Raw genomic sequence first — 17067 nt, 5'->3', positions numbered from 1 at the left:
AGCATAGTAACATAGGGACATTTTTTTTAGTGTTTTTTTCCTAGTCGTGATGATGATGTGCATGTACTGTACTAACGATAGACATTTAAAACTGTATGTATAGTTGTTGTTGACGATAGACTGCCGTGTCGCCTCCTAAATATAACGTCGTTGTGGATATTTATATATAAAAAAAATATAAACATATACAACAGAATCATTCATAAACAAAAACAACAGTCGTTAAACATTCAGTGTACTACTACACTAGCTGTGTTGTTTTAGTGCATTGTGTAGTTATAAGTATAGTGCTCACACACTTAATTCATTTGGATAATTCATTTAAAATGTTTATGTTTTTATTATTAGTATTTTCATCTACTGGGTGGCACTCTCACTTTCTAAAAGTGATTGGAATACGTGTTTATAAATTCACTAACACTTTTTACATTTAAAGTAAAGATAGTGTACATGGTCTGTACTTGCGCAGATACAGGAAGAGGCAAAAAAACATAACTCTCCAATTAGTTTAATATTTAGATGATTACTATTCGAAATGTATTCAGAATCGCTTCAAAATAAAAGTATTACGTGTATAATTTTGGGTGATACTTTTCACGAAATTTAAGGAACAAAAATTTTTTTTTGAGATTTTGTCGATTTTTCTATGTGGGATCCTTAAGAAAATTTCAAGAAATCGAGAACATTTTGTAATGTATCCCATTCAGACAAAAATCATTATCTAGAGTAATTTTCACACAAACAACACAAAAATCGGGTCCTTTTGACGATTAGGCGAGTAGTTTTTGAATGACGGACTATACGAGGGATGATTTTTAGGAGTAATTTCTTTATTTGATCTCTCAGAACCATTATTATTAACAGCTAGGCAAGTGGACCATTAAGTGACTATTTTTCGAGATATCTTCAGATTTTTCGTACAGGGTTTAAGGCGATATCTCAAAACTACTCACAGAATTGTAAAGAAATTGTAAAAGAAGTAAGCCCGGTATTTTTTGAGTCAAAGATACTCTATGAATCAAGTTTCATCAAATTTCCGAACAAACGAGCCCAGTGATTTTTCACCGGGATTATCTTTATTCGTATGCAAAAAGTGACCTATGAAAAGTTCGTTGCCAAATCATGCGAACAATAAAATTTACTTAAGGTCAGAAGTCGCACAAATAGGTTTTTTTTCAAATATTTCCTAAACAAAGTTTATTGCAGGTTTAGCTATTATAAAATTTGTTCAAAAGTTAATTTTATATAAAAAAGGTTCTTTAGAAAATTTTCGTAAATGCAATAGTTTTCGAAATATTTCACCGAGAAAAGTTAGAGTAAGTCGCTTACTAACAATCATAAACTTAATATTTGAAAAAAAGATTTGGCGACTTTTGACCTTATCAATAATTTATTTTACGTACATGATTTTGAAATGAACTTTTATAGGCCATTTCTTGCATCCAAATAAATATAATCTCGGTGAAACAAATTTCACTTGTCTTATTTTGTTTTTGTTATTTTAGTATTTCTTACCCAAATGATACAAAACTTGTTGACGATCGGACGTATACGTTTTAATATGTTGCCTGCAATCGTATTGAATGGGCGATATTCCAAAGCAATTTCAATCGATATCTCAGAAACTTGTTAAATCGCAAAATGAAAGAGATATTCATCCCTTTTTACATGTAAACCAAATGCCAAGTGTTAGTAGCGAACGAAACAGATTAAAAAGACTAAAAAGAGAGTATGGAAGGTATAAAATTATTAATTACTCAAAAAATGCTCAGTGATTGAAAACAAAAAAGGCCGTTCAGTACTACTAGTATTCATACAGTGTCTCTATTTATGCAAATTTATTGTGGTAATCTGTATTTAATGCCCGTAATAATCTACTGTATATTTTTTTTATTTTCACAAATTTTATTTGTATTATATTTTTTTTTACATATTCATATAATACGGTATTAAAATATTTTATATAATTTTTATTAGATCATTTTTCTCTGTCTCTCTTCTTTCCCATAAAAGATTTGGCTAAAACGGCTTTATTATTTTAATTTTAATTATTTTTTTATGGATTTTTCTTGTAATTAAAATAACACCATTTGCTAAATTTGTTTTGTAATTAGAGAATTCAATAATAGAATCATCAGATGTTTACGAAAGCCAGATCTTATTCGAATGAGATTTTCATTTCACTATGCCTAGGAAGAGAGAAATTTTTCAGTATAAGAAATTCTAGAGCAAATTAATACGCGTACACAAAGTATATAAAAACACTTCATGGAAAGTGGTGTTTTGTTGGAAAACTATTTGTTAATTGCATCATAACAACTTAAAAAACTGTATGAAAAATAACATTCTTTATGCTAATTTTTAAACAAGCTTTATGCATTTTATATAAACTACTTAAATTTTATAACAAAAAACTCAAATGTATTCTATTTCTTGCTTACATTGTGTACAGAATTGTAACTTTTAATACACTCTGTTTTTTTAGGAGTCCGTACCAAATACAATACGATATAGCTACTATTAATTAGATTAGATTAGAGTATGTTTACATCAAATGTATTGCTAAAAAAAGTTTAACCGTTCGGTAATCTTTAGTCGAGTAATGAGAGATTTGTTCACGCGTTCTGCACATACATCAAATACTTCACTAGTCTGATTAGTGAAAATATTAAAGCAGAGAAATACTCTAAATAATAAAATTCATTTTAACTAATTTCAATATATTTTTATCACAAGTTATTTTTAATTTACAGAGTACGACTTGTATGAAAAAACGAAGGTACACGAACAGGCTCGAAAATTTCCGAAGCTAATTTTTAAAGAACTTGAAAGAAAAAATTGGTTTCAACTGTATATATGGGCAATTACAACTTTAAAAACAAAGACAACTCCGTTATAGCTTTCACTTCTGAAAGTTATAACTCACTCTTGCTCTCATGTACCCCCCCCCTTTTGTTCACAAATTCATGAATTTTGTTTTTATGGTACGGATCCCTAATTTTTTTGAAAATATAATACAGCCTCTGTTACTCACTGATAATGTAGCTTTCTAAAAAGGAAATGATTTTTAAAATCGGCCCCTTAGTTTTTAAATTTATCCATTATAATGACTTTTATCAACAAATTTTTGACACCTTGGGTTACATTATTTCAATTTTGGTACGGAACCTTAATTTTTTGAACATAAAATACAGCTCATGTTACTTGCTGATAATGTAGCGTTAAATTGGTGAAATAATTTTTCAAATCATTCCAGTAGATTTTGATTTTATCCATTTCAAACATACAAAAAAACAAAAATAATCAAAAGTTTCCACTTTATAATATTAGTGTAAAATTTTTTAATATTAGTGTAATACCCTTGCAAATTACTCATTAAAACTATGGTTTATGAGTATAAACTGGTATTTTGAGTGAATGTATCAGTAAGTTTTTGATTCAGTTCTACTGAATCGTTGAAGTTGATGGATATATTCTTGACTTGACCGACTCAATTTTTTTAATTAATAAACAACAAGTAATTATGTACGTTTTTAAGAAACACAATAAAGATGTTAGTTTTTATACCAGAATTAAGATTTTATGATTACAAAATATGAAACTTTTAAAAATAGAATGAGAAAATTTAAAAATTGGTATACTTGAAGTTTTCTTCTTACTAATGATTTACATAATAAATAATTCAAAATAGTGTTTTTGAAAACTAACTACTAAATTCAGTATTGCCTTTTTGAGACCCAATAAGATAAAATTGCCCATGTTTCAATTTGAGTACTAGATAATTTTATAACAATAATATAAATTTTAGAATGTTCGTGTGCAAGACTACATTATTAATCTACCTTGTTAATGAGCCTTTGCCCTAAAATTTTTTTATTGCTTCAAAAGACGTTCATTATGATGGAGCCAAAACATCGTGTGAAATCAATTTTGGAATAACATCAATTACTACGAAAATGTGAAGGATTTAAATGTACAAATAGAAAGAAAGGAAAATAACACTTGGTGACGTCATAGCCTGCAATTTCCATAGAAACTACATATCAAAAGATGTTTTGCAAGAATAAGATAAGATAAAAATTACTTACTTTTTTACTTGCATTTATCTTTTATGTTTATCAATCGACTTTAATTTGGATTTAAAATCTTGTCATCGATTAACTGGCACATTTCCAAATTTTAACGAAAGATACATTGAAATTGACATAAGGCCTATAATCTATCTATCTTATCTATCTTCTTACTTTGATGAAAAAACATACGACTGTTTGCTAGCATTTTTTAAAGAAATTTTGATATTAACATTTTTTAATAAATTTTTGTAATATTTGTAAAAACAGCTGTTTTATTAAAAAAAGAATTTTTACCACAAAAAAAAAATGGATTACTTTCATTTAAAAAGTCGTTATGGGTATGAAAGTGAAATTTTTTTTACTTCTACTAAAAAGTAGGTAACTTATGATTTTTGAACATCTGCAATAGAAGCTACCCTTCCTTATTACATTGATGACAAAAAAAAAAATTTTAATAAAAGGTGTTCGTGTATATTATCCCGATTTTTTTACCTGAATAAATAAATAGTATTAAAAAGCCTGTTTATTGTAGTATTTGTATGTGTGTTTATTAAAATCAACAAAAATTTTTTAAATTCCTAGAGGGGTGAATAGACAAATATCAAAATTTTATTTTTATTGACAAATTTTAATGCATAATATTTTAGGTATTAATAAAAATTACAGGGTCGGGTTAATGAAGATATTGGCAAATTTTAATATGGAATTAATAAAAAATTCACTTCCAATAGATAATGAAAATTTTTTTTTTGATTACAAATCACCATAAACATTTTACTGCATCATCCTTAACCAAAAAGTACCAAAGTATGTTTTGAAAGTGTGAAACTAAAATTTTTTAGCACCTTTATAGCCATTGAGGCGATTTTTGATGAACCCTAGTTAAATTAGATCCAAAAAATATAAGACTCGTATTATTTTGATGATATCTTTAAAATATAGGCTGATATCACGATTAAATTATGAACTAACCCAACAAAATCGAACCTTTGGGCTCCAATTTTTTGTATACAGGCAGTTTCTCCAAGATTGGAGGTAATTGATACTATTTTTTAGCCTAGATATAATAATTGGGATGATGACTAAATTTTTTGTATCACTTCACGTGAAGAATTCTTACTGCACGGGCAAAAAAGTGAAGTTGGTTTTTGAAAATCTTTAAAAGTTCGCAAAATATGAACGTTTAAAATCCTAATTAAACAAAAAAAGGAAGATACTATAAAAGTGACGTCATTGTTGAGTGTCGCCATAGAGATTACATATAAAACTCTATTTGGTGAGAAAGAGACGGGAAACAATCTTTGAATGCTTATAACTTATAACATCTTCGTTTTTTAATCAATTTTAATTTCACTTTCAAATTTCGTTATGGTATCAAGTCTACTTTTACATTTTTATCGATAATGTGGCAAATTTATTGAAAATCGCTAACATTTATCTATCAGTTGACAGTTTCCAAGTTATGACATATTCAGGAAAATTTTCTATCAGTATCAGAAAGAAACAAAAGAATTCCAGGCGAGGTTTGTAATTGTAAACGGAAAAAAAGTTTAAAAAAAAAAAACAATTATTTTAAATTGAAAAAAACACAAATAAATTAAAATTAATTCCGAACAAAATAGTTACATCGATGTCATGAACTTTTAGGTCAATTATTATTTAAATACAATAAAATAATAAAGCATTTTTAATTAATAAAACATTTAAGTTCACAGAAGAAACAAATAAAATAAAAACAAAAAAACATTTTTTAAATAATAATAATATTAATATTAATAATAATGATAATTTAAATAGCATATGTTTAATCCAGCCAGCTCAGCTCGGCTCCGTTCGTCTCCAAATATTAATTTGTTTATATATAACATTATATTACATGTATTTAAGTCATTTTTATCATCATATGAATATTATTATGATTATTATTATTATTACTGTTATATATTTATCTTTGTCAAAACAATCTTTATTCATATTTATCTATTTCAATCAGTTTAATGAATACATCAATTATATGTACAGTATGTAACAGAATGAAGGATTTTTAATTGTTTTGTAAACTTTACGTTCATTCATCCATCTACAAAACATTTAAGTAAATATGTAAATAGGACTAGAACAAAATAATTAGATGGCGAAGAAATATGTACGTCAAAAAAATATCATTTGTAGTGGAATTTACTAATTATAACGAAAAAATTCGTTATCGTTGTCTGTTTAAATTTTATATGAATTGAGGGATAATAACATTAGCAACGGATATGGGGAACTAGTTAATGCAGCATGGGCGCCAGGCCCATACTTCTGGTGGATAACCATATTCAATACTGCTATTCTACTAAATATGGATACTATATGTATCTGTGTCTATACCATACTAGCTTTGTAGTAAACGCCATGAATTTGTAACTGTGTAGAAGCTTGATTTAGATGGTGATTTATAATGTCGGATTACTGGAAAACTGATCGAAATAATGAGCATGAAATTGTATTAGTTTCAAATCTTCCAAACAGTAAATCTCAAGTAAAACTTTCAATATCCGCAGAGACTTCCCCATCTTCTGGAGTAGATGCGATATAAAAAAACACTACTTACTGTTTCTAGCTCTTCAGATCTAGCATGTATTCAGGTCAATTTTCTGGTGCATTGAAGGGTCATTGTTATTAATTTGTTTTCGATACTCCAGATACCAAAACTCATCATACCACAAAAGTGCGATGGTATGTAGGAAGCCTTCTTCACATGTACAGGGAAACAACACAGACTAAAAACTACTGATGATAGAAACGATGCTTGCAACATTACTACGATGTTTGCAACCATGAAAAAAGTAATTACCCCAAAGGAGCTGTAATGGCGAATTGATAAAATTGACCATTGGCGGATATTTTTCCACTTCAGGTAAAAAAGTTCGAGACAGGACTCATTTAAAAGATTTGTATGTGCTGAAAATTACTGGAAAACCTCAGAGGTGCATCGTGGTTTTAAGACAGAAAAATCAGCTGTTTTCGATAAAAATTAGTCATTACTTTGAACCACCTGAAACTGGCTTTTATTTCTCCTCTCAGTTTCAAGATTCTTCCCACAATTTAAAACTTTAGCGGGCAAAGACGCAACGTGGAGTGTTGGTCAATGATAATTGACACAATACCAATAATATCGAGATTTGAATTAAGAATACAGTTAAATAAGCATGCTGAATTTGAGAAGAATGACTTGGTTGTTTTAAAATGGGTAATTAGTTGATTCTAATTTGGGACATACGGTAATAAATGAGTCATAACTGTCATGGATTTGATTGAAGTGAATGCACTCAAATAAATACACCATTAAAAATTAAAATGAACACAAAAAAATAACCAGCCATTCGATTAGTTCTAAAGTTAACTAAAACCATAATGAGTTTGTAAACAAATCAGTGTTATATACTGAGTCATACACTAAATGTATTTTTTATCTATCAAAAGCCTTGATACATGAATTCTTTTTTTTGTATTTCCGTGATGTTTATATATTGATACAGAAAAATTACACAAAAAGTAATTTAGAGAGACCTACCCAACTATTGTCATTTAAATTGTACACACAAATTTTCGGGTTGTGATTTTCTAACGCATCATTTATGTAAATGGGCGGTGTTATATACTCGTGCCAAAATGTATTTCAAATGTATCGGTATTTTCTTTTGGTGTCGTATGAAATGAAATATGGGTATTTGTATGTGCCATTTGATAAAAATTTAAGTTTTTGATTTAATCTTTTTTCGAAAATATTTTTGATTAATTTTCCTAAATTTCCTTTTTTTATTGTTGACACAGGAAATTAATTTGTTACAAAATAAAATGAAAATCTACTTTTTTGAAACCTATCCTGTTTTTCCCTTTAATTCCTCCTTTCTTGGTACAGTGGAGCTTCGATAACTTACAACCTTGATAACGTAAAAACTTTTTCAGGTAGGTTTTGTTGATTTTTTTTTGCGAATGCCTGAAAATAACATTATATTCTACAAGACCTATTTTGATTTTTTTAAATTACTGCATTTTTTAGCCTAAAAACGATTACGATTTTTATGAAATTGTTGAGTTTAACACCGGAAGTGGCGCTGTTCAAAAACACCAAAACGAGATGAAACAACCACTCACTATCTTTCTCGACATACATTTTATTTTTAGAGTCAACCTATTCAAAAAAAAAAAAAATCATTCAAAAAAACCACAAAAATGGGCATATCTGGGCTCCATAACCTTTATTTGGCGAAAAATTGTGCGTATGTACTCTAGCTATAACTTTTGGCTAAAAACTTTTTTGATCTGTCCCTTCTGTTCAAAGCTAGACTCAAGAAAACCGAAATTTCCATGTTCAATTCAAATTTTGCACTTAAAAATGGCCATATCATTTTTCCTCACCTCGAAGAACAAACTGACCCAAAAACTCAGCGCCCAAAATTACCTCTTGGGAAAGTATTTTCAGACATTCGCAATTTTTTTCGAAACAGGCTCGATTTTGAATACCAGGTGACTCGCTTACTTGATAACTCGATATGTTGGATACATTTTCCGACACACTTTATAATCAAAATTATAGAAACCTTTACACACACAAATTTTTATAATATTTTTTCGACTTCTAATAAGAAAAAAATCATAATCTAAAACTGCATTCCAGTTTTATTACAAGAAAAGATTTTTTGACTCCTAGCTTTCAATATCAAATTTATAACGATACAATAATTATCCTAAATACGGCCCTTATAAAATGCCCCAATAATTTATATGATTAAGTTGCATTTAATAACAAAAAAATAACCAATTTAGATAATAATTTCAATTGAAATATTTAGTTGCACACAGAACAGACATAATACATTTTATTTTTGTGTAAAACTAGGGTGTGGACATATTGTTATATAAAAAAATATATGATGTCAGACTTATTTATTTATTGTGATACTAATAATAAAATATGTAATTATATAATTATTATTATATACAATGCATTACATATATTTGTAATGATTACACGGTGTAGGCTTCCATTTAATTCGTCATTTCGCTGAATTCCGCTATCAATATATACACATCAAACTTTGAATTTCGGCATTATTGTACACACTAGACATAACGCATATACTTTTTTATATATCACATCAGCTTTTTTCTGTACCCAGCGATTTAACAATAATTCCTTCTTAATCGTATTAACGAGAGATCATCGACAGAAGCTACGAAGCATGGATGAATGAGAAAGATGAGAGGTAATTGTAACAAGGCAATTATATCTAATGCCTAAGTATATTTCGTTATTGAGGAATTATTTTAATGCTTATATAATTATTATACAGTGTGATCATTTCAAAAGTATCCACCCTTAATAACTTTTAACCTGATGTTATTATTTTTTTGAGTGAAAACACGTCGATTTAGATATCAAGGGGAAAGTTCAAAAATAGTACCCAGAGAATTTTAAATTGCACCTCTTCGCCCCTAGCCACTCGCAACTTAGAAATACCAAATGGCACCGCCTACTTTGTTATACATCATTTGAAAAGGCATAAAATTCTCTCTTTTACCATGAAAAAAAAATTAAATCGATCGATAGATTCTTAAAATCTTCCAGAAGATTGAATTCATACCCTCCATCTTCTGTGTAGTCTATCTTAAGAACCAACCGATCGATTTCAATTTTTTTTTATCATGGTTAAAGAAAGAATTTTATGCCCTATTAAATGTCAATTGAAATTTCAAAGTTGAGGTGGGCGGGAGTGAAGGAATGAAACCTAAAATTTTCACAGTACATTTTTCAACTTCGCCGATACCTAAATCGACGTGTTTTCACTCAAAACAATTATCACATCAAGAGCTTTAAGAGTGGACACTTTTGAAATGATCACACTGTATATTTGCTTTGTTTAATATGAATTCTATTCATCATCATTTAACAATATAATTAATGCATTTACAAATTACACGCATTGCTAATTTTAAATTACTAGTTAACATAATTGACTTTACAATATTAATTAATGTAAAAAAAAATGTTTTTAATGAATTGAAATAATTTGCGTGAGCTAAATTAAATGTTCAGAGAAAATAAGTTAAAATTAGACATCAGACATCAAATTATTTAAAAATTATCTATTATTATTATTTGAATAAAAGGTGAAGCAAATTAACACAAAAAAAGTCAAAGCCTCCACACGCAGTTCGCCGATGCACCTGGGGATCAGAGTGCTTGGGAGAAAGCTCATCGAATGGAATTATCAATTATTACTCGGGGGGATTCTCGGGGTCACTGATCAAGCCTCTGATGGTCGAAAAGCTTACCGATGCACCAAGAAACCTTCCTTTTATCTATTTAACTGTAAAGTTTGCCTCTTCCCCCGTTGTCGACTAGTGATCAGCGACATCAAAAATCCTTCGAGTGATGATTTTTTATTGATAAAAATAATTAAGACAGAACTCTCGACCAGAGTACCTTGCGTTCTAGATTTGTTTGCCGACTTTTAGATCACCATAGTTGTAGTCAGCGCCGTAAAAAACCTACCAAGTAATTATTTTCATATACTTTGAATGAATTTAAAACATAATTCTCGGAGAAGAACGCCCCACAACCTTCTAACCGTCATAATCGTAATCAACGGCCCCAAAAACCCTCGAGTGCAAAAATTTGGATCATATTGTTGACTTTTTACCAAAAAAGTAACTTTTTTTGGCAGATGGAAAATATGCATTCAAAAAATAGTATATTACACATTTAAGGAGCAAAAGTAATGAATGACTCAGATCCATGTTCATTGTCCGAGACGAAGCCGAGGGTAATAAACATAAGATCTGAGGCATTCTTTATTTGCTCCCGTGGTGTGTATACTATTTCTCTTCCCGACAGAGGCGAAAAGCGACAACTTCGTTTTCCACAGCGCGGCGAAATTTGACACTTTCTGCACGGGGGTTAGAAAATGCATTTTTACGCACAAATGCAATATGATCTTTTCTAGACAGATGATTTTAACAATTTTTCCAAATGCCTTTATGAATTTAATGCAAAAAAACCGTTTGTCAAACTATCCATCCGAACGCAGATCGGAGGTTTAATATTTAATGGCCTCACCTATAAGATGCGATAAAAAAATAAAGTTTTCACGTTCTAAAAATGCATTTTTTCAATTTGTTTTGAATATAACGTCCCTTTACCTGCATAAAATCAATTCCCCGAAATGATAAGAAGTCAACTCCTGATAATTATTCATATTTGTTATCTACAAAACTGACTCATTTGAATTCTATCACAGTAAGTAAACAAATTTCAAGAACTTTACAATCTTTTATGTGACGTAACAAAATAAATTTCTCAATGTTAAATACCTTCTTTATCAAGTGTGATAAATAATTCGAAAGGTAGTAAATCTTTATTTAAAATGGTTCCCAAATCTAACGTTAGTTAACAGGAATATATCCTATATGTGAACTGAACTGACTTAGTTGGCAACGAGTATTGGTTAAGAGCAAATTACTGTTATATTTATGAAATGTTAGACCAAAAATTTCTGTTTTTTCCTCCCTGTACAGCCCTTGAGCCAATCGTCAGAATTTTCCAAAATTTTTATCGAAGTAAAGGTATTCTTGACCGAAGGAAATGCATATTTTTCGAAATTATAAATTAGGAGACATCGGATAATATTTATTAGGATTCAAACAGTTTTCTATTAAATTAGGTCACTACTGATTAATATTTCTTAAAAAATTAACTACGTATATTTTTATGTTACATAAAACCACAGTCATTTCCTGCAGAGCCCGTAAAAAAGTTGTGGTACAGATTATCGAGAAACCATATTAATATATTCAAGTTATAAATATTGAACTGTGACGTCAATTAATTTCTGAAAATTCGATTTATGGGTGTTTGCTTGAAAATTAATTTTATTTTTTAAAATAATTTAAAATTAATGATTTACTTCATTTAACTGTTCAAATATATTATTCTAATTTAGTCATATTGGTTTTTCCTTAGGTTAAAAAGACTAAAATTCAGTAAACGAACTGAAAGGAAAATTTGAGCTTCGCCAATGAGAAGCAACTGTATAGAGATGTAATTCCGATAGTTTTTCAAAGCTTTTTATTCGACAATTGGGTGAATTCTGGAAAAATAAACGAAAAAACAATACGCAAAGAACCTTATCAGTTGACTCAAGAAATATTTACTTGTTATCAATCAATAGCCAAATAAAACGCGTTTACTTCAATCTTATTTTGAAACTAGGTTCCTTACGTGCGTTTCACTCATGAGTCTAGATAAAAAAAGGATCCGACATCGACTGACACTTTTTTAAAAGATTATTATTTTGAAATTTTAATAATATTCAAAGTGCGCCCATGGTCTTGTGGTTAACGCACCCGTTTCTCATGTAGAAGGTCGCCAGATCAAAATTCATCCAATAGACATTTTTTTAAACAAATATAACATAGTTCCTACCGGGTGTCCTCCGAAGAAAATAGAGCTGTTGCATTTGTATCGATGATGGAATTTTGAACAAATTTCTTCAAATGATCATCGATCCTACCTAATAGATGTCAAAAATGACCATCGTTTACATACGTATCTATCCATTTATGTATCTGTACCCCTTCTAGCGGTCGCAATTTAGGTCCGATTTGAATAAAATTTGGTTTCCAGAAAGGTCAAATTCGTTAATGAGAAAAATCGACAGAAAACAAACGGTGGAGGGGGGCAAAGTACAAAATTATGAATTTTACAAAATAAAAAAAATACTTTTGCATTTTTTGATAAGTTTTAAGCAAAAAAGTACACTTGTGTTTTTTCTCTAAGCACTTTGTTTTCGAAATAAAAATAATTTTAAAAAAAAGTGTTTTCTATTCAATTTCTCAAGAGGGACTTCGCTTAGCTAACGCAGCTTTTGTGCCACGAATTTTTAACTTAAAGGAACTATTAGCATGACCTTTACAATTTTAACTGGTTATCGTACGTAAGAGAGACTAAATTGCATTACATATTCGTAAATATTCAAACAAAATTTCTTAAAGAAAAATAAATATTACCAAAAAAAAACCTCTTTTTTTCTTACTAAAACGAAAAAAAACTAACAAAATTAATACGATAAATGCATTATTAATATTATTACGAATTCTCAGACATATTAAATTACATAAAAACTAGCGATCTAATATAAATAAACGAAGGTCGCGTGAGGGCATTCTTATTATTGTGTTGTGTCGCTACTCGCTAGTTAGTAGCTAGTCGCTACTATTTTAATAATATAAAAGCGGTGGTGAATGCAACAGAGTTCATATTCTATATTTTTTCTTGTATTATTTTTACTATAAATATAAGTTTTTTTCTACCATAAATGTGAAGATTGTTTTATGTACTCAGACAATAAACATATGGTTAAGAATATAAATTCTTTATTCAAACGAAAAAATTATTATTTCTAAACGATTTAAGGTAGTTCATTCGTAAAATCATATTTTTCTATTAAAATTTGATTTTATGAACCGTCTCGCATAGTTTTATTTTTCAATTTTAATAATTTTAAATCTAGTAAATGTAATCATGTGAATAAAAATTTTCAGTTCAGTAAAACTTTTTGAGAATTTGTTTAACAAAACGTTCTGTGACTATTATTCGTATTTATCATGGACTATTTTAAAGAGCCAGTGCATCAATCTTTACTTTTTGGCATACATTTTTGTATCTTGGCGGTAGGTACTAGACTTTAAAGTTTATCATCTCAAAATATTAAGAGTAATTATCTTGAAATATTAATTATAACGAAGAACAGATAATTCCTACCGGGTACCAAAGACACCTCTCTCTATTTTTAAATCAAATGATGATTATTGATACGTTTCCGAGCAAAAAATTTATTGATAATAAATTATGAATAATATAGTACCAAATGGTTTTCTGTCTATCTGCCCGATTGTCTGTCGCCATGATAACTCAAAAACAAAGAGACATCAAGATGAAATTTTTATGGATGTTAAAGCTAAGGCTAATGAGGAACCAAGGTCAATTGGGTTTTGGATCCGTAAGATCCAAAATGATTTTATAAACACCTATACCAAAATTTTGTTCAAAGCATCAATATTGTTTAAGAGATACAAACTTATGACTAAACTGAACATACCTTGATAAATTTCATGTACATGAAATGAAATTTCTAATGAGTTTACGAGAGAGCTTCCTTAATACTTGTTTATCGACAAAAAATTCATTAAGAATTGCAACTTCATTAAAGATATTCAAAAAAAATTAGCTGAGAAAAACTTTGCACATACACAATATGCTACAAGTTTAATAAAATATGCATTCGGATTCAAGAAAAATATATCAGTATTGGGAGGACTTTCATAAAAAAGGCATCGTTGTTTTTGGGTGGTTTCACGCGCCCTCTTAAGAATTAACAGTCAAGCACTTAAAATGCAATTAGGCTTAAAAATTTTGCGGGATATTACTGTGTAAGCTTTATTACAAGTTTTTATACACTTTTTGAGGGATGAAAATCGTAAAAATCGTGTTTTTTCAAATTTCACGAATTTTATACTCCACAAAACTTTAACATTTTTTGTTAATTTCGACCCCAATTATATGGTAAAATTTTTTCCGAAGCGATTCGGTTTAAAAAAAATTCTTTTAACCATATCATACCGGGTTACCCACCGACAATCTGCATTTTTACGTTCAGGAGCATGTTTTTTAAACGGAATCCTGCAAAAATTTTTCATGTTGAATTAAGTAGGAATGAAGTACGTCTTGTACCCGAGAGCGGTTGCGTTAACTGCTTTATGAAATTCGACAACTTTTGATTTTTCATTTCACCTGCCTTCCAGCTAATAAATTTTCCATAAAAAACCGACATAAAGTTTCCAATGAACGACAGTCTGTATGAAATTGTGTATTCAAATAAAATTACCCACCAAGGAGGTAAAATACATAGTATGCGCATGAATCATTTTTGACAGATTTTATTTAGAAATAATCTTTATGAAAACTTTTTTCTGTTGGAACTTTTTTTTACAAAAAAAGTATGTTTACGCTTTATTTGTAAAATTCAAAAAAAAAAAGAAGCTTTTTTTCACTATATAATTTTTATTTTATGTACAGCGAACGAGAAACAACTTTTTTTCTGTATTATTATTTAAGATCTTTTGTATCGGTTGAAACCGGAAAGACAGTAAAAATTTATTGATAGCATAAATAAAAAATATATATAGAAAAAACATACTGTCTGTATATTCGGTTCAGATAACTATTCGACCTTGATATTTCAGCAACAAAATATATATAAATAAATTTTTTTTTTCGGAAAATTTTTGGTTGATTTCACGTATGAAGAAAAACATGTAATTAATGAAAATCAAATAATAATTTTGATAAAAATACACCATTCAACTCTACAACACGAAAATTTAACACTTTTCAAGGTACGAAAATAAAATTTTTCACGCAGAAAATTGTTGAATTAGAAGCATTTCTGTAAAAATTTACATTAAAATTAAGTTAACATATTGTCTTGAGAGATGGGATCAAAATCTCGGTAGATTACATGTCACGAAAAACAGTCAAAGTTCGAAAAATTTGAACATTGGATTTGAATGCGATTTTCTGCATTCGATTCGTTAGAGTTATTCAATTTACATAAATCATATGCATTTTATAATTGTTATTTAAATTGGCGGTAAACACAGGTACTAAATTCACAATTTGGTTAATATTGATGAACAAGATTCTAAGCTTGTTACTCGGCCATTTTCGGAGTCTCTGAAACACGAATATCGCGTCAAAATTAGTCTCCGAGATATCTGGTATCGCGACAAAATCAAACACCAGGTACCTGGTATCCGGAGTATGCAAGGTACCTCGGAGCGAGTAACGAATTTGGAATAATTATAAAACGAATTTCTCAAGAACTCCAAGAGACGGTTACGATTTTCTGTCCGACCTGAACCAATTTTGGTCCAGTTGCAGTCTTCTACGAGAAATGAATTGCAGTAACTAACACGTTTCTTCATAAACCACTGAAAGTTTGGCTAGTTTTAAGGACTTAATCTAGTTTTAAGGATGACACAAGAATTGTATCTATCTTACAAAATACAAAATACACTTCAGCGACTGGCGTGAATCTTCGGATGGAAAGTCAATTTATGTTTCTTGGAACTGAGATTAAAAATTGACAGTACGTTCTGGAATGGAAAATTCCACTCATTTTGTAAGACACTCTGGTTTGGACGAAGTAATCTGGTCGGGAATATTTTTGACATTCAACAGATAAAAGAAAATTAGAATCATTTTCAGAAAAACCTTAATACTCTTTTTAAGATTCTTATTAAAGAGTCTTTTAATTACACCCACTGTTCCCCTGTCCGCAAGTGGGCAGCAAATGTCCCAAGATGTTTATTAGACTGTTGAAAAGACTTTTGTATCATGTTGTAAATTTTATAGCTAGGATAGCATTTTTTAATTTGATAACTTGGTAAATTATGGCAGAAATAAAATAAAAATTAAAATATATCGCAATACTCACTTTTTTGTACTTAAACAATGCAATAATCGTAATTAAATTCCCTGGTATTCCAATAAACATAAACATAATACAACATAACGCTGCAATACGTAACAATGCCTGTGGATAACCAGGAAATAATTCCTGATGGAAATCTTCCTCCCTTTGCAACTCATATAAACTTCGATTTAAAAACGTCATTTTTTTTGGTAATTACTTCACGTTGATTATAATTTAATAAATAGATTTTTAATTACATAAATTCATTATTAATAATTTTTTTATTTCTTTGGAATTTTTTTACGATCACAGTTTTTTTATGTATTTTTTAAATTATTGCACATTTTTGGTTTAAAGTTTATTTTTTTGGGGTAACTTTGTTTTTTTTTGATATTAATAAATTATTTTTACATAATTTTAAGTGATTTGTTTTTGATGTTTATTCTTCCATGTTGTCAACAATTTTATCA

At 29.0% G+C, this 17067-nt stretch overlaps 1 protein-coding gene across 1 annotated transcript in view; it reads right to left on the bottom strand.

Annotated features, from left to right (window-relative positions):
- LOC123300017 (G-protein coupled receptor moody-like) overlaps window positions 1-16824 on the bottom strand; it is a 172146-nt gene extending 155322 nt beyond the window's left edge. The window contains exon 1 of the mRNA XM_044882474.1: window positions 16619-16824. Coding sequence (XP_044738409.1) covers window positions 16619-16798 — 180 coding nt within the window. The 5' untranslated portion in view covers window positions 16799-16824. The remainder of the gene's footprint in view (window positions 1-16618) is intronic.
- Window positions 16825-17067: the final 243 nt, after the last annotated feature.

The sequence above is a fragment of the Chrysoperla carnea genome, chromosome 1 (assembly GCF_905475395.1).
Source record: "Chrysoperla carnea chromosome 1, inChrCarn1.1, whole genome shotgun sequence".
NCBI classification, from domain to species: Eukaryota; Metazoa; Arthropoda; class Insecta; order Neuroptera; family Chrysopidae; genus Chrysoperla; species Chrysoperla carnea.
Note: the sequence above shows the minus strand (reverse complement) of the source record. Positions and strands in the feature narration are given on the sequence as shown.